The sequence below is a fragment of the Pseudochaenichthys georgianus genome, chromosome 7 (assembly GCF_902827115.2).
Source record: "Pseudochaenichthys georgianus chromosome 7, fPseGeo1.2, whole genome shotgun sequence".
In the NCBI taxonomy this organism is placed as follows: domain Eukaryota; kingdom Metazoa; phylum Chordata; class Actinopteri; order Perciformes; family Channichthyidae; genus Pseudochaenichthys; species Pseudochaenichthys georgianus.
The window spans coordinates 30,877,905-30,896,519 of NC_047509.1; the positions used below are offsets into that span (position 1 = coordinate 30,877,905).

Below are 18,615 nucleotides of genomic sequence, written 5' to 3' on the forward strand. Positions count from 1 at the left end.
AACATAACATAGGATTTCATAAAGTATTTTTAAAATAGTTTATACATTATTCAAATATAGGAATAGTAGATAGGATTACTTAAAATATAGTACCTTATATTTCATCTTTTTTCCCCTTTAGACCCTTGCGGTTTATTCTTAAAAACCCTTACCCCCCATTTCCCCTCTGCTGGTCTATGGCCTTGTAGAGGGTAACGGGGTACAGAGTGCATCTGACGAAGAGATAGGGTGTTGTGCTCCCTCTCTCTGTTTCTTATCCTATATCTAATAGAACTGCTCGGGTCTTGATAGATTGAGTGGGGAAGTTCATGAGATCTTTCTAGAGGGCTATCAAGAATAACTTTTATCCAATGACCTTTCCCCTCTCTGTCTGTGTCTGTGTCTTCTCTTGTTCCGATTAACCCAGCCAAATCTTTTTTCTTGTTTTGTATCTATATCTACGCCGGGATCCGGAGTCGAGGCTGATCCTCTTGCTGTAGTCCTGTGTCTTGGATCCTCTATCCTGAGTTCTGGATTAAGTCGTGGACTTCGGGTCGTGGCTGAACCTGTCTCTGCGGTCCTGCCTTGGGTCTCGTCATACTGCTTCCCTGATGGCTTCCACAGGATTGTAGCTGACATCCTCGTGGATTCATCTTCTTATTACAGACACATGCATTTCCTAACATTCGGTCTATATGCTGTAAAATGTATTATCTCTTCGATTTACACACGGCATCTATTGCACGTCTGTCCGTCCTGGGAGAGGGATCCCTCCTCTGTTGCTCTCCCTGAGGTTTCTCCCATTTCCCCCCTTAAACTGTGGGTTTTCTCTGGAAGTTTTTCCTTGTATGATGTGAGGGTCTAAGGACAGAGGGTCTAAGGACAGAGGGTGTCGTTTTTCTCATACTGATATTCTGAACAATCTGTGCTGTTGTTTTTGCTGTAAAGTGTCTCGACTGTAGGCTATTTTTATTATATGTACAGCACTTTGGCTCGACCAAAAATCGTTTATAAATGTGCTATATAAATAAAACTTGATTTGATTTGAAAAGAGTCCAATGGTATTTAAAAAAAAAAAAGGATCCATCACTTTTAGTTTGTTCTCTCTACATGTTGGGGAATGTGGGACAGAGAGTTGTGTTTGGGGAGGAAACCTTATCATTGTGAGAACCTTGAGTTGTGTGTCTGCCTGTCTGCTCAGTGCGGCATCAAGGCACAGATTGTGATTAAGCACCTCTAGTGTTTACCAAGCGAAACCAACACAGTCAGAAGACAACGGAGCCTTTGGAACATCCAGGTGTCAGTGAGCCAGCCTTGGTGTTCACCTCAGCGTTGTGGGAAATGGCTGAGCTGAAACTTCACTCGTCACTGAGGGGTCTTCATTTCAGTAAGCAATTTCCGAAAGGATTTTTTGTTTGATATGTTCACCCAAAATAAATGTGTTTTCCTTCTCCCTCTTCAAAAGTGCTTCAACACACAACCTCCCAACAAGTCATGAAAAGCTTTCACAAGTAGGTATTCGCTGGTCGTCGGAGTCTTACCTTTTTTTATTTGACATTTGAGTCCCTGTTCCTGCATTGATGGAAAATACCTGCACTAAATGTGGAAGAACAAGTCCATCAGCAGGGAACCAGGATGCAAAAGTAAATGTTTTGTGCATTTTTCCCCCTGATTTTGGCGGCCAGCCTGCTGACAGCAGCAGAAGCTGTGTGCGAGATGAGCTCTCTATCTATAATGGATATTTGTTGCGAGTTGACCTTTGAGTCCTCATGAGATTCGGCCTCACACACTCGCCCATAAAAAAACTTTTTCCACGTCAAATATATGCCTTCAAACCACCAAGACTTCGAGAAAAACTAACGTCACACTCTGGACTGGATTTCTTTCTCTTTGAATCTTAAAGATGCACACTGTTGACCTTGTTTGGTGTCCTGTTAACAGTTTAAACAAACATCTCTTTATGTGTTCAATGGGGGAAATATTTGTTGGACCTAAGGGGTGTTTTCGCTGAAATGATGCGATTGGCCACTGGCAAAAAGCAAAAGTAAGGCCACAAATGCAGGTCTTGTGTAAACACGCAATACAATTAACTATCGCTCATTAGAAGAGTGAACAAATACATCTTCAAAGTATTTATTTGGCTGTAATTCAATAGCTAAGAATGTAAAAATACCTTTTTTTATAAATGGTGCTTACAAATGTGCAATAATAAAAAAGGGAAATTTCCAAGGGAAAACCACCAAAATGTTGGAGTAATTACGAAAGTACTATACATGCACTAATCCTGCTATAATGACCCAAGAAGATCTCCACTTAATTGAAGTAACTTAATATAAAAATATAAATAATAACCTTCTCATTAAAATGTGATACATCTTTTTTAACAATAGATTTCATTGGTCACTTCCTATTTATATGTTAGGCGCCTGGGTGACAAGCTCCCAGGAAGTCTGCAGACGTTGATACAATATTTAGTGGCCAAATGGTGGTACTACAACGTATGGGCCCAAAAAGACTTTTTCTCATTGAGTGAGAATGTCTGTACATCAGCAGATTTGATTTTTTTAGCTAAATCAACTACCCAGTAGGACCACATGTTATAGCCCCTATGTTAATCAATTGGGTGTTGCGCTTAAAGCCAAAACCAGAGTTATTTTCCCTCTTCATTAATTTCACTGAGACGAGATCGGCCTAAACGCACAGGTACTTTTGCTCTCGAGATTCAGGCCATATGCTCTACTCACAGTTTGTTTCCTTTGAGGGCAGCGTGGTGCAGCAGGTTGAAGCCTCGATGGTTCTGCTGTGTGAAGTCAATGTTGGGCACCAAGACCAGGATCTCAATGATATTGCGGAAATCTTTAGCGATGGCGTCATGGAGCGGTGTGTCCCCATATGAATCCTGATTGGGGGAGAAACAGTTGGTTTTTAAAGTGGCCTAGTAAGAGAGACTTTCACACATTAAGCCAGTACGAGATATCCGGGCCTATTTGTTGGTCATGCTGAGACATGATGACACAGAAACATTTAAATTACCGTTTAAAATGAAATGGCTGAAATCTAGACAGTTAAGAGTGTAATGGATGCTGCAGTTAATTCTAATTATGTAGAGTACAAACAAAAAGCCTCTAGGCTTTCACTCCATTTGTTTAGATGAGCAGACACAGTACTCAAGCCGAAAAAATAAGCTGTTAGTGAATTCGGGGGTATGGTTGCAGGCATGTGAGACCGTCTGGAAAATGCCCTACTAAGACACTACAATGCTTGAGTGAATATTCAAGGTTTTTAGATAAATAATATGCAAGGAGTGGAAAAATAAGAATCAAACACTTAAATCTTCACTAGCATTTGTTCAGTATTGCGAAAAATAGTAATGAAAGGCCAATCAGAAGCATGTCAGGGCCTCTCACCTGGAGATTGACATCAGCAGAGTGTTCGGTCAGTACTCGCACCACATCCGCGAAGCCCTTGTTGACGGCTATGTGGAGGGCCGTGCACATGGAGTTGTTCAGGAGGTTGACATTTGCCCCCTTGCTCAACAGCAGCCGGGTGATATCTGCCTGGTTACTAAACGGAGATGAAGAATACATAGGAAAAGATGCAGATTAATCATCACTGTTATATATTTATTGTGATTCAATATTTCCAAACAGTTCTCTATTCAAATTCATTCAAACCAGTATTTGAAATCTCAAATGCCTATTCCGAAATCCTGGACAAAGCTCAAGGGTTGCATACTAAGTGACAGTAATATCCCTTTTAAGAATTGCCATTTTGTTTGCATGGTGCACCACTGCTGCAAGTGTTAATTCCTGAAGAGATTTTGAAAATGCTGACTTCACGAGTATATGGTAATGTGAGGAGAGGATAAGACACAGCTGACTGATTAGGCAACACTTTAAGGCGGTCACTTCTGTGAATGGATTATCACATTACAAGAAAAGACACAGACAGCTCTACTGTAAATCTGCCAGTCTGCAAGTCTTCCTTAAGACACAAGGAGAACCTTTGTACAAACGTGTGCAAGGAAACTGTGTGTGTCCTTACCCAAAGGCAGTGTAGTGCAATGCTGTGTCTCCGTCTTCATCCTTAACCTCGATGGAGCTGTTGGCCTGCAGCAGGGCCTTCACCACCTCCATGTGTCCTTGGTGAGCAGCCACCTGCAGTGCAGTCTTGCCCTGGTTCTTTATATCCACCTGACGGCAACACAAAGGTGGAGCAAGACTCATGAGAGGCGCTAACAGCTTGGACATTAGGAGGTGAACATCAACACGTTGGTCATACACTCGATACATAATCCCAATAAGTAGTGCAGTCATCAGAAGGTAGAAATAGTCTTAAACATGAAAGTAATTACTTTTCTCACAAATGAATACAAAAAACAAATGATCTGAGATTATACTATACGTCATATGTAAAGGCAAGTATAAGCTTGTTGTAAAACATTTTAAACCAACTGTAGGTCATAGCAATTTGTCAGTTAAATAATAGTGTAAGACAGACTGAGAAAATGAACAACAAGAAAAAAAACTGTTTGTAAAATTAATATGGTTGATTCACGAAAGCCACACTTGAATTTTCTTATAATAAAAATATATATTTTTGGTCGAAGAACATTATCGCCAACTCCTACTACTATATTACCACCCGTCTAAACTGAAAACAAACACATCCTTTATTTAAGTGACTAACTTGTACTGAAAGTCTTTTTCACAGGGCCAACATATCATTTTAATCTGGATTTAGCAATCCTAAATAGCCATAGTGTCCTCATTTCTCTCTGGAGATTAAATGTATAAATAGAGTAAATTACATAATAATACATAACATTAAAACTTTATTTGTGAGAGGAGTTGCAGATTCTTTCAGTGACGTTACAACGTCTAAGAGTCAATACTTTAAAGAGACATTAGAGTTTGTCTGTTACGAGAGCTGTTATGTCACTCTGCCCCTTAAATTCCCCGCCCCCAGTCTTGGTGTCCCGGTAGCAAGAGCTCTTGGAACGGGCAGTGGACTGCAGCAGAGAGGAGTAGGGGTGCACTAACCTTGTCGGGATATTTCTGCACCAACTCCCGCACTTTGTTGGCACTGCCGTGCGCTGCCTCGATGACCAGCCGGCTGGGATTGTCCTGCTCTGTGGACTGAGAGAGCAGCTTCTCCAACACCGATATGACTGTACCTGCACAGAGACATAGGCAGGTGAAGGGAGGCGGGAGATGTTGTGAAAGAAGGGGGATAAACAAGAGAGACAAAAGGATTAATAAAGCTAAATCAGTCCAAAGTAAACAACATTATAAAAATTGTTTCGAAAAGTCTTCCAGAGGGCTAAAATAGCAGACAGACAGGTTAGCTGAGCTCAATTCAAAACCACAGGAATGAGTCAAAATGCCCCCAATCTGACCACACACACACAGTACTGTTGCCAAGCTCCCACCCGCTGAGGTGAACACATGCACAGAGCTGATTTAGTCATGACGTGCTGCCAAAGCCTCTCGCTGTCAACATGCAGTATCATGACATGCAAGAGAGAAGAACACTTCAAAAGATGACAGCCCATAAATACACTGCTGAAAAAGAGATGGACAGGGAATGGCCATGACCATTTCCACAGCCTGAATGTGAAAGCATGCAGCTGGAATGAGGACAGGGGAGAATGAGAAAATGCCCGCAGAAGGTAAAGCCGGAGCTGGAGTGTTAGAGATGAGCCCCCTCGTCCCGGCAGAGGCCTTACTTCCAGATTCGTTGGGGTTCTCGGCCGTCATGAGGTTGGCGTCCACCTCCACCGTCTGGCCCGTGAGGCACGCTGGGTTGAAGGTCCACGTCTGGCCTCCGAATGCCACCCGAAGGTCACCATCCGCATATACTTTCAACACCTTCCCGGCCTGGCCGAGCACCTAGGGACAAAAACAGTGAATAAGGCGGATGTGGTATGGGTGGGTGAGAAAGAAAGAGTAGAATAGTAGATAACAATGGAGAAGGTTGACAAATAACCAGGCTGAATTCACGGAAGCATCTTTAAATTTGATTACTTCCAGATGTTCACACAATTTCTGGGAAGTAGTTCACTTTTAATTCTTAGGGAGACAAATGCAGGCTTTACTTTGGCACAGTTAACATCATGCACACAGACAAGGGGTAACATAAACATATCAGAATACTGAGGTGGGACAAAGTCCTTTTATTGCAAGTGATACGTCTTAGTTATGAAAGTCAAGTTGCACATCCAGACATGCACGTCCAAAGTGCCAGGTCAAAACTTTAATAAAATGTTTTTTAATTTCAAGTCCTAAACAAGTAACCATCTAATTTAATTGACATGTTAATGATTTTCAGGTTGAGTGTCTATCTCCTAGTAGCAGTTAGAACATTACATAAATATAGTAAATAATAATGAGTCATTGCTGGGGCCATTCCAAGTCAAAAGACTTAAATCCAAATTAGGGCACGAGTCATTGGTGTGGAAGTACAACATATAACGGTCATTTTAGGACAACAACAAATTATGGTAATATCAAAAGCATCATCAAAAATAAAATGATTGTTCTAATTTGTTATATATTCTTGAAATGTATGACTATAACATTTCAGAGATTACTCAAGTGTTGTTGCTTGTGCATTTGTATATAAATCTCTTTCTTTAAATGTATTACATTCAAGTATTTTTTCCTCTCTCCTGCTCTGTTATCTTTCCTATTATTCTACATTTATTTTGTAAAGTCAGCTATAAAGTCATCATGACCTCAGTCTAAAGATTCAGTCACACTCTTGTCACAGTCATGTGCCTCAATCCACACCTCTGCCCCAGGAGAGCATGAATTCAGCCTCTATAACTAACGCTGAAACACCATGCGGCGTTGGTGTTATCAGGCTATCATCTATAATGAGGCTAAATGAGCATACAGGAGCCATGCTGTCTGTCCACTCTCCATGGCCAGCCTGTAGTCTCTTCACACTGTCGATGTCCTCCAATACTTTTACTAGTTCGCCAACTCCAAAAGTGTTCACCTAGTGGAAATAAAGATGGAGACATTGTTACCAAACTACTAACATATTTATAATCCAGATAAAGTTTAATTAAACTGAAGTTCTGAAGCATGCGAGATCCTCATATCTGTAACTATACCTTGGTGAGGGCCCCAGGATGGAAAGTCCAGCGGATGTTGTTGCTGTACTGGACTCTGACATCGCCTCTGTCAGTGATTCTGTGAATAGTCCCGATCCGGCAAATGTACTGCAAACACAAATAGGCCGTTTCACCCAGGGTGTCTCTGTGCACGCCCGTGACCTTAATGTTCCCTTTAGCAGCTGTGATTTGAAAGTTGGACGCTCCGTTTCCTTTCACTCTGTTGCACGCCAATGTCCATCTGAGACACTTATATAAATATTCTGTATGCCAGGCTTGAGAGGCACGTGTGTTATGATTGTTTGAGGGAATATTTGTAGAAATATTTTGGTGAAGTACAAAGAGTTCATTGAAGCATATTGGAAAAAATAGGGGAAGTTCATGTTGTACTTTTCATTAGAGGAACTCCTCAGGGAGCTATGTTAAGCTCTCTTTAGTTAATATGTTTGTGTGATTTCTCTCTCTGGCAGAAGGGAAGACTTTAATACCTCTGCCATTTTGGGGTTCCACCCTCCATGGCCCTCCTGCATCTGTCGTAGGATTTCCATCTCCAGGAGACATTTGACCTTGTCGCCCTGCTGGAAGGAGTGGCCGTCAGCGCTCTCCTGGCGTTGCAGCTCTGCGTGCTCTCCTGGATGGACAGGCATTGTTATTAAGAGTTACAAGGGTTTCACAAAGCCGACAAGTTCAGGTTTGAAGGTAGCATGTCTATAATTGTTCCATTCCATCATATTTACATTGTTGTAACGTTTACAAATGTCAAGCAAAAATACGTCAAATAATTAGAAGAAAATAGGGCAAACAGGTTGTCACTTAGAATGTTTTTCTGTATACCTACAGTACAGAGAAATTACGTTAGGATTGAATATTAAATGGAGGGCTGAACTGCACTTATCAGTTGGAAGTAGGGATGGACTTAATGATTTTGTTGTCAATTAAGGTTAACTATTGTCTGTCAGCTTTTTTATGATGCATTTCCCTATACAACATTTTTTATTTTTTTTAAATTGTGAATCTAGACTGATTCTTTTATATAGGTGCATTCTCTTGACCACAGTGAATAGTTTTTGGTAACGCTAAAGTGCAACAAATATGGATTGAAAAATAATGTTTCCAGAGAAATAAAAAAAAGTTGTGTTTATAAATTTATTTGTTCAATAAATGTTGAATTTTGGACTTAACCACGATCTTGTGTGGTCTAAACTTGAAAAATGACATGACGCACAAGAATCAGATTGTTCATGAAGCCGATATATGTCCAATATACTCCCAACTATCCGGTGTTATCCCTTACAAAACTGAGTCATTAATGACTTAAAATCATATTTTTGAAACATGAATCTGTTGTTCTTACCGAGCCTTGGTAGGTGTTCTTTGTAATAGAATCCTCCTTGACCATCAGAAACGTATTTCAGGTCCACTTTTCCTTTATGGCCCATTCGGTAGACATTGGTGGTGCCATTAGACCAGGTGACGCTGGCCACGCTGCGACCGGACTCCGTGTCCCAGCCGCGAATGTCCACTACCTTCCCAACCTTACCCTCCCCGCCTACACACGCATACATACACAGACAAATGTGCAAAAAACAATAATGTATCATTGTTGGGAGAAAAGCAAAGATTAAGGCAGTGAAAATACATTGGCTCTTTAAAGAAGGAAAAATGATTAGATGCAGAGACAGAGTGAAGTTAATGTGTTTGGATCAGGAGAGAAAACATGAAATTATTCAGTGTAAAATGACAACAAGCTCAATGTAGACATATGAGACAATGAGAAGACAGACACAGAGGTGTGGGAGAAACAGCTCCCCTGTAGAGACATAAGCTGACAAGTGTCACTCACTTCCAATTTTCAATAGCATCAAATCAAAATGAAGGGATCAACCTAAATATTTTTACATCAGGTTTAACAATGCAAGAAAACCCTTTTTCAAGCCATTGAAGTTCCTAACCACCACACCAGCTAAACCAGTGACCCGTTAGACTACATGCTGGGGGTTTCTGAGCATGCTCAGAGCGCAAACACAGTTTAAGCCTGATGAGTGACTTCACCAAACCCCAGGGCGATGATTTCAAAGACACCAAAAGGACATTTTGACTCATTCGCTCTCTCCCAGAAAAAGAAAAGCGTTGCTATTCTCAGAGACAAAGATGAACCCAACCCAGGAAAGATGAAGAAATACTGTAGTAGCATTCCTTATTTCCCTAAAGGAAACATACAAAGGCTGGAATTTAGCTCACTAATATGGAAGAGCGCTACAACTATTTTAAACATCAGGCAGAACAGGTTGTCTCAAAATGGCAACAGTGTAGACATTCTTAAAAGCCAGGAATGTGCAATCTCTATTCTCTACTTTCTCAACACTTGCAGGGTAGACTGTGTTTTAAGTGAATGGCCTTCTCAGTTTATGCCACTCCACAGGAAAAAGAGAAACAAAGAAGATACATGTTACAGAAACAAGGACACTCAGACAGGCACATCTGTGGAGCAGACTCAGATGCGTCACAGGCAATATAAATGCACGCAGGCACAAAGTAACAGGACATAGTGCGGGTTAATGAGACGTGAGGTTGGGATGTTATTGTAGGCTGTGGATGGAGAAACACTTTGAAGAGGAATACAGCTCCATGCTCCAGAAGGTAGGGGGGCCTGCTGAGTTAGCAGGACAGAGCTGGTGGTTAAGAACATTTCCCCCCCTCAAACACCACTCACCGTCTTGGTTGCCCCAGTCCCAGTCAGGTCCACGAACCACTTTGACCCCCTGGAAGATTCCTTTGAGGATGATCCGTGGGAGGTTCTGCCTCGGTGCCAAGCACACTCTGCGATAAGAGCACGGAGACACAGCTGATCAAACTGCTCGACAGACCATCAAAGACAATGTTGAGACTTTATATGAAATCCCTTGTCACACAATCCATATTAAAAAGACCAACACAACATGAAATAGCAAAGAAAAAGTGCAGTATCACAGTATTTCTATGTGAATGCATTTAGCTCATAATTCATTTGTCAGTATTAAGGACTCAGATTTTACAATTTAAAAAAAAAGATTTTAAGAATAAATGTAGTCTATCAATCATAAATCTAATTTAAAGTTTATCTTTAATTTGTTTAATTATTATCCTAAATGTTTGAAACCAACAAAACCTTTTTGTTTCAAGTTTTTTTAAACATGAATCAGCCTTTGTTCTCCTCTTGTTAGCACAGTGCAAGCTGTCTCATGTGATCCCCCGATCATTTGTGTGTCCTCTGCCTAACGTCCAACTTCTCATTAATTTGCAGAATTTTGTTTATTGTGGCACAGTTCTTCCACAAGTGGTCAAGAGATAAGCAGGAGTTAAGACAAAGTATTTCTTCCGATGGGATTTCCCGTCTGTCAAAAGCTCAACTCAAAATAAACCAATGCATAGCTGCCGACACCCTGACTAACAGCCCAAATTGCCATTAAAGATGCAGGCAATCAAAGAGAAAGTAATTTCCTCAAAATATGACATACCTTATGGTAAAGATTTGATCAGATCTTGGCGCAAAGGAGCTGCCTATTCCCATACTTTGACGAGATCAAACCCCAGCTTCCATTTAAGGCAAACAGCTTTTTGAAAACACTCAAAGTCATATAAAATCCAGTGTGATCAAAAGAAGAAGAGCCTTGACAGAGCTGTCATCCTCAGGGAGTCTGATAGAGGCTTTGCTGCTTCCACATGTCTGCCTGCCGGGTGTTGCTTCAAGTTAGCCTTGGCTAACTTCATCCCCCCGCCAATGGAAACACATTCAAGGTTCCTGGGTGCTTTGGCAGGAAACAGAAGGACATTTGACTCTTAGAGCCAACTCAAAGTAAATCCTAGCATGAGACTGGGCTTTGACATGTCGGTGCCGAGAGTGTATCTGTAAACAGAGCTTTGAGCCTAATCCCTTGACAGCAGATCCATCAGGAAGCAGGCCACCACTGGGTAAAGTATATGAGAAATATAAATAGAGATATAGAAAAAACAGTGGTTCATTTGTTAAGTATACATATTTTCCTTCATTGCTTCAATGCATTCATTTTGTTGATGGGTTTTAAGAGCTTTTCAAGGATTTTAGTTTATAAATGGAACAACTGTGATAAGGCCAACTAGTTCCGGTAATAGACTTCCAGAACTTGTAGTATTAAGGGTCAAGGAGTGAATGTAGCAACCTGTGCCAATTTCCTGATTAAGTTCAGACATGAAGGACTGACTCTAAAAGACACCAAGAGCAGTACTTTCTATAATGAAAGATGAAGAGCTGTTTAGTAAGAGAAAATAGTTCTCTAAAGACTGGATCGATGAATTATATCAGTGGTAAATGGGGTGTAAACAGACAGATGACCTCAGTGTTTGACGTGCGGCTACTCCGAAAAAGACAACAGCTCTTTGAAGGGATCAAGATTTCTAATCCTGACTGGCTGAATGTCACCAGTGCTCCCAGACAGGATCAGGACCTGCCACCTTCTGACATAATGGCTGGGTCAACAGTCAGACAAGTGACTTTGACCCTTTGCGAGGCAGTGAAGTAAACAGAATTAAGCTTTATTTGTTGAAATCAAAAGGGAGGGAACAGAAGAAAAATAATTCACATTAATTGGTTAGGCTATTAGGTACCATTTTTGAGTGGAATGATGGTTGACGGCTTCATCTTAAAATTCAGATGGCCGTGGTTAAAAATGTCACCCGGTTTTTACAGCAGTTTTTGAAAAGTGGCCCCTTGCCCATTTAGCTCCATGAGCTGAACACAAACCAAAAGAATAGCCCACCTTTCTGATCGGAAGGAAAAACATAGCTTCTTTTAAATTGATAGAAAAGGTAGGAAATTGGGGTATGCATACCTGCCTGTAAATATTAGTGGAATATTCATTTTCATTAGCCATGTTAAAAGGATTATTGTCTTTTTTCAGAATAAAATTCCCTTTCAGGACACTTTAAGCATGTATTCATTGTTTAATGTCTAACAAATGTGCTTTAGTCCACGCTTCACGTACCAAAAGAATGAAACCTTTTAAAAAACATTCAGGAGGACAGCAGTTGTGAGTGAAATCGAGAGTTAAACGTTCATATATTGCAAACAAGCTTAGAAATTCCAGAGAAAGTGCTGGAAAACTCAGGATGATATAAGAAGCGTTGGGTTGGACGTGACGTGAATACTACACTTGGCCTCTTCTATTTAGGTGGTGCCGTGTAGCTTGATCAGAAGGGAAAAGGATTAGGAATTGGGTTGACCGGATATATACCCTGGAACTTTCTGTGTGGAGCCGATTAACCAGCTGCACACCAACCATCTCATCGTAAACATATGGTACACGCATATGTTGCCCTGAGCACTCAGTATAACCACACACGTCTCAATGTTGTGTAAACTCAGTAACTAAATAAAGAAACCTTTAAGCCAATGAGATCACTGAACAGCCACTTACATCGTGACATGTCATAGGGGCTGCAGATCATTTTTTAGATTCATCTTTTTGGTCTATAAAATTATGAAAAACATCCATACTGTTGCTCAAAGTCTTAAAACATCTAGTAATGTCAGTCCAAAACCAAATTATATTCACTTAAATAGTATATAAAACATCTGAAAGCAGAAAAATCTATATATTTAAGTTTCTCAAAACCACATTAGTTTTGCTAATTTGGCATTTTAACGAATTATTATATTAATCAATACGTCTAATTTTTGAATGCAGCCCTACACTACAGTACATGTATGCATTACATCGATATACATCGTATATCTTAAACATTCACGGTAATACAAATGCTCTACTCCGTGTAGACACAACACACAGAGTCAAATTAAGTAACACTAATACACAGCTTAATGCTTTGCTATAAATACACCTTCCTATCCAGAACCTGTTGTCCAATGCATGTTGTCTAGGAAGTTGAAAATGTTAACATGCTAATCCTCCGCAGCTGAGAATGTCAACAAGCTAATCCAGTCAAATCTGTGGTGATTACAAAGGGACACCCACTCACGGCCCATCTGGCTCACAACATGTTTGTGATGGAGTGTAAGCAAGTCGCACCAGTTTATAGTGTTGACAACTTCCCATTGTGCCCTCAGGACCCCGACTAGCTTCCTGCCTGAAGTATGTCGACAAACTACAAATAGATCCACCCTGCTTTAAAGCCAATAAACCCCTCGCAGATGTTTGGTCCACATGAAAGGAGTTCCTCTTCACTGTGCTGAGCCCAAACCCCGGTCTCCTCAAATAAATCACTGCTGATGAAACAACGAGCCCCACTCATTATGAAACCAGGCGACATGTGCTAAAGTGTGTCCCATGACTACCAGATTATAAATGAGTCTTTTGAAATGCTGTCAGTGAAATATGGGTCAGCGCGGTCTGGATATAAAGAGGCACTTTGTGTTAAGCACCCAATATTCTTAAGTGTTCCTCTATTTCACTCATCAGACCAGGAAAGAAGTGACTTTCACGTGGTGTCCGCCCACACGTCCCACTGCAGGGGGACAGTCACAACTCAATTTCCCTGAGATTATTCAAATGTGTATTTGATAGCACAGCAAAGACCATGTGGTATGAATTGGAAATGGCATGTTAATATTGTTAGAGAAACTCCCTCTGGAGGGAACTTTATTTTTAAAAAGAGAATTTCCGCCTTTGCTGATTATTTACATGCACTAAAAGCTTTATAACAAACTACAGGAAAGAGAAAACCCTAAAAAACGGAATAGGGCCCCTTTAAAATCACTTATTCACAGGCTGTCTGAATGACCTCAGATGAGTCACAGTCTTATGGACTTCCATAACCGAGACAGACCCTGTGTGTTATCAGTGACGTCCATCCATTCAGAAGGAATGCAGACAAACGAAAGAGGATCCATTTCCTCAATACCTTTTAGATTAGTGAAAACAATGTTGTTAGTATTTTATCCATTTCAGAAATGTAGCATTAAAAGGTGTCCAACAATAGTCTTTAAAATCTTAACCTTGTGAGTTTCATACAGAATTGTTATCTATCTGAAACAAAGGTTTAAATTACTTTCAATTGGCATTTTATGTGATAGCTTTTGCTAAACTAAATGAATGTGCTGTGTCGATGTAATTTGATACACATTGAACTCCTATTGTGACCTCAACCAATGTCACACTATGAAAAAGGATTTGTACAGACTGTATAAGATTACCAAACAACAGCAAATTCTTACAGTAAGTTTGAGTTTTCAAATAAGATTTGGTACTAACATATATCAGGATATTTCTGATGACTTATTTCTAGTTTTCCAAGTTTAACAATTGTATCTTAACAACGTGTTACTTTGGATTACTGTACAAACCTTTAAATAACTCAGATTAAAGATCTGCATGCCCATAGCAGTTATCTTCCCATGGAGAAATAGTGCCACCTGACTAGGCGGAAGCTATGCCCCTAGACTGACAGAGCAAAGAGTACAACTATTTCAACTTTGGCCTTGATTGCGTCTGACCTTTCAAAGCAAAACAAATTAGTTATCATCTGCATGTGATGTAGCCAGAAGTGACACAAGGCTACAGGGGAGGGAACCATAGAAACAAAACCGACAGCTGCCAAGACTCTGGCCCTTGCTTGCGGTGAGCAGAGGGGAAATGTTCTGAAAGCATGCTTTAAACCTGTATTCTTTTTGATTGCCAGCAGGTTGAAACACCAAGGTTGCAAGCATTTTTGGAATTGGCTTTCAAGTTCATTTGACTACATTCATTATGGATGTACCCAACTAGTCTTGCTAGCAATAGCATTGGCTTGTGACTTAGCGGGCCTCGCTCATCTACCATCTCCTTCAAATATAGTCACTGCCGTTTCCAAAAAAAACAATATGGGGCGACACAATTCCAAACAAGAGGCATACAAATAGTAGTCCACAAATCACATCACTAACAACATCCACTTGTTTTATAAAGTGTATGATTGTAGTACTTCCTTAAGACTGAAATCTATGTTTTAATGAAAACTATTAGAAATAATTATACAAAACATTTGACCAAAGTCAATGAAGTTTTCAGTGAGAATGAATGAGTATTTGTGCATTGTCCACAGAGGGGAAGGCCAGGTTTGACCTGAGGGGTACATGCAGGTGTTAGCTCCACCCAAAAAACAACTCCATAGTGAAGGACACTGCTGAGCCTCATGACAATCAATATTTGTGAAGAGAAACTGAGGTAAGGGACGAAATGAGATTCCAACTCCTGTCACTATGCTTAACTAATTGGTGTAATTGGTGTGCAGCTCCATTTCCACCCCAACCATCAGAGTACATCATTAAAACTCCTTAACCTGAAACGGCTTTCGCAAAGACGTTTCTCATATCTATTGAGAATGCAATCACAGGAATTGATAGCAAGGATGCCAGTTTGAAGTCCTGTTAAGGAGCTGTAACAATTCAGTTTTGCATTTGTTTAGCTCTTCTGTCTCTATGTTGCTTCTTATATAAATAGTAGCTCATTCTGACTGAATCAAATCATGGTTGGACATTTTTTAGAAGCCAATAACTACCCTTCTTGCCTGTCATATCTTAATACAATATTTAATCAAATCAAAGCTAAGCTAAAGAGTAGCAAGTCTTGAATCTTACCCACAATTGCACAGCAAGCACAGGAAGTTAAATGGAACCGTATAGGCCCTGGACTGGGCTGAACTATAGGAGGAATCTGGGTCATACATATCACCTCGTTAAAACGAGAACAGGCCATCCAGCTGACATTCAGACGGCGCCTGCAGCAGTTTGGAGCTTTACTGTGAACTGATGCAGAAGAGTGGATTCTAAAAGGGAGAACTCAAGTCACTCCAGTGCAGGATACGTAGGACACTAAGAGTCAGCCAGACGGGGGCGAGTGTGCTTTGCCTAAACTGACTTAAGGGCGAGCCATTCATTTATAAAATTACTGTCATCTGGAAATGAACCCTGATAATATTATTACATCACCATTAGAAACTCAGCAAATCAAACGGACACAAGTGGAAAAGCTGATGATGCTGTTGGCCTGTGTCGCCAGACACCAGACTAATGAAAGTTAATTGAAGGATACAACACTAATAAGGTCTAACCTTCTATGAGTCAAACTGGATTTGAATAGAGCAAGCCGGTCAAGAGGAGACATTGTGACGGACGACACCGTAATTAGAATTTAAATTAGGATCAATTGTGCTGGCAGTGCAGTACTCACGGCTGGGAGTGCGCTGTCTCGTAGCGCTCGAAAGCGTGGCTCAGGTCGTGCTTGTTGTTCATGTAACACTGGGTGCACAGGTCATAGTCGAAGCACACCTTGCACTTCCATCGCATTCCCATGATGCCGTGCTTCTTGCAGCTGTCACAGATGATATTGGAGTGACGCACGCCTGCGGGGGAAGGAGAGGTTGTTGGACAAAGGTGAGTGGGGCTATGAAGTTAACATGGCAGAGGTTGCTATAGTGCAAGTGAAGCAGTGAAGGCATACGTCATGTCCGCACTACTTATCACAGCGGCTCATATGATGGGATGTGGAGGAGCCAAGGCACAAACGTGATGACAAAAATACCCCCACCCCCTCATCCCTTCTCTTCTTGCGCTCCATTAACTGAAGGGCAAGCTTCTGAGGCAGAACAATTTCACTTTAAATGGAGCCCTGCATTACTGTATGTGCCATTTGAGTCCAGTATAGAGCTTACTGGTTAATGTAGAGAGATACGTACCATGCCCAGTGTGTCCCACAGATCTGAAATCTACTTGGGGGGGGGGGGGGGGGGGGGGGAGATGCCTGTAGATGCCGGTAGAGTTTGAAACCCTATAGTCACATTTCAAAGACAATGACGTCTGATAAGGTTAAGGCATGGTTCTCGGAGAGCTCATTTTAAGGTCCCAAATTCTCACTGGAAAATGTCTTTGTGATCAAGAGCATGTAAGCAGCTGCAAATTAATTGAAAATATAGGCTGCATAAATGTATTGGGTCTCAAACGTTGGGTGGAAATGTTGGAAATGTGTTTTTCATGTAATATATAACCAAATCTATTTTTAAGATTTGAAACACACGCATCTTTAACATTTCAAATCTGAAAAAAAATAACCCTAGCTTTCAGGCTTACCGATCTGAGCGTTGTCATAGAGCAGCAGGTCATAGGAGCCCTGGTAGCCAGTGCGGTAGTTGGTTCTCGTGCCGCTGTCCCACTGCACCACCACCGTCTTGTCTGGTGTAGTAGTGCTGCCCTGCCGCCCGATCTCCACCACGGCGCCCAGGTGGCCCTCGCCGTCGTCCTGGTTACCCCATTTCCAGTCCAGACCACGCACCACGCGCATGCCCACCTCCATGCTGCCTCTGCTCGGGCCCGGCCTGGGGGCTGAGCGCAGCGGCCGGGGCCTGGCAGCGCTGTCGCTGCTGCTGCGCCTCCGCGGCTTCTGAGGGGCGGGGCCGGCCCGTGCCGACGATATTGTGGGCAGGGAGGGCACCAGGGGTGTATCCGGGAACAGGTCAGGGGTCACTGGAGGTAAGAAGAGATGCAAGTTTAATGAAAATGTGGAAACTAAAAGCAGGAAAGTCACAGATACTGCATTCACAAATAAAGTAGAGGAATGGGTTTCAAGTGCTACACGATATAAATAACTAATTTCGATTATTTTGACAGATATTGCAATTATGATATAGGAGGGATTGATTTGTATTCATCACTCTCATTGTAAAATATATATAACTTTGCAGCCCATCAATACTTCATTCAAAATACCATTCATCAAATATTATACTTTGTCGATTCGAATATTGCACTGTCCAAATTTAGTTTTAATGCAATAAATATTTCAAGGCATTACTCTGGCAATGGTACATTTTGGGTTATTTCCACAGCCTTTTAGACAAAGGAATCACACAACCTGTGTCTGACTACAAGTCTGTGAGTGGCCGATGAGGGACTCAAAGCAACACGCCTCATTCATTTCAGAGCTGTGTTCTCCCTTCCCTGGTAGATCATTCACTCGGCCTCGCTGTGTGTCATGGCATATTGCTGGAGAGCAGCTGGACGCCACTGCTCCAATGAACACACACACACACACACACACACACACACACACACACACACACACACACACACACACACACACACACACACACACACACACACACACACACACACACACACACACACACACACACACACACACACACACACACACACACACACACACACACACACACACACACACACACACACACACACACACACACACACACACACACACACACACACACACACACACACACACACACACACACACACACACACACACACACACACACACACACACACACACACACACACACACACACACACACACACACACACACACACTAATAGAGGAAGCGACATTTATGTGGTCGCTTGAGTCAGCGATAATATATGAGCATGACCACCAGCAGACATCCAATCACATCCATTAATCACAAATGTGTCAGAAGTATATTTGTCTACACTAGTGCAGTGTTCCATCTCCACCGTTACACTTATAAACAAGACATTAAACAAGCATAAA

General features: G+C 41.4%; 1 protein-coding gene across 5 annotated transcripts in view; it reads right to left on the bottom strand.

Moving 5' to 3' along the window:
- Positions 1-18,615, bottom strand: part of mib2 (MIB E3 ubiquitin protein ligase 2) — a 45,072-nt gene that overhangs the window by 14,265 nt on the left and 12,192 nt on the right. For 3 of the 5 annotated variants that reach the window (XM_034086356.2, XM_034086354.2, XM_034086353.1), the window contains exons 2-13: positions 17,178-17,570; positions 16,282-16,453; positions 9,813-9,919; positions 8,454-8,648; positions 7,588-7,730; positions 7,100-7,207; positions 6,877-6,981; positions 5,708-5,870; positions 5,022-5,155; positions 4,024-4,172; positions 3,387-3,543; positions 2,724-2,878 (exon numbers count right to left, since the gene is read on the bottom strand). In XM_034086356.2, coding sequence (XP_033942247.1) covers positions 2,724-2,878; positions 3,387-3,543; positions 4,024-4,172; positions 5,022-5,155; positions 5,708-5,870; positions 6,877-6,981; positions 7,100-7,207; positions 7,588-7,730; positions 8,454-8,648; positions 9,813-9,919; positions 16,282-16,453; positions 17,178-17,400 — 1,811 coding nt within the window. In that variant the 5' untranslated portion in view covers positions 17,401-17,570. Of the gene's footprint in view, positions 1-2,723; positions 2,879-3,386; positions 3,544-4,023; positions 4,173-5,021; positions 5,156-5,707; positions 5,871-6,876; positions 6,982-7,099; positions 7,208-7,587; positions 7,731-8,453; positions 8,649-9,812; positions 9,920-10,596; positions 10,786-16,281; positions 16,454-17,177; positions 17,571-18,615 lie in introns of those variants that run through there. The other 2 variants (XM_034086355.1, XM_034086357.2) reach the window with 2 other exon arrangements.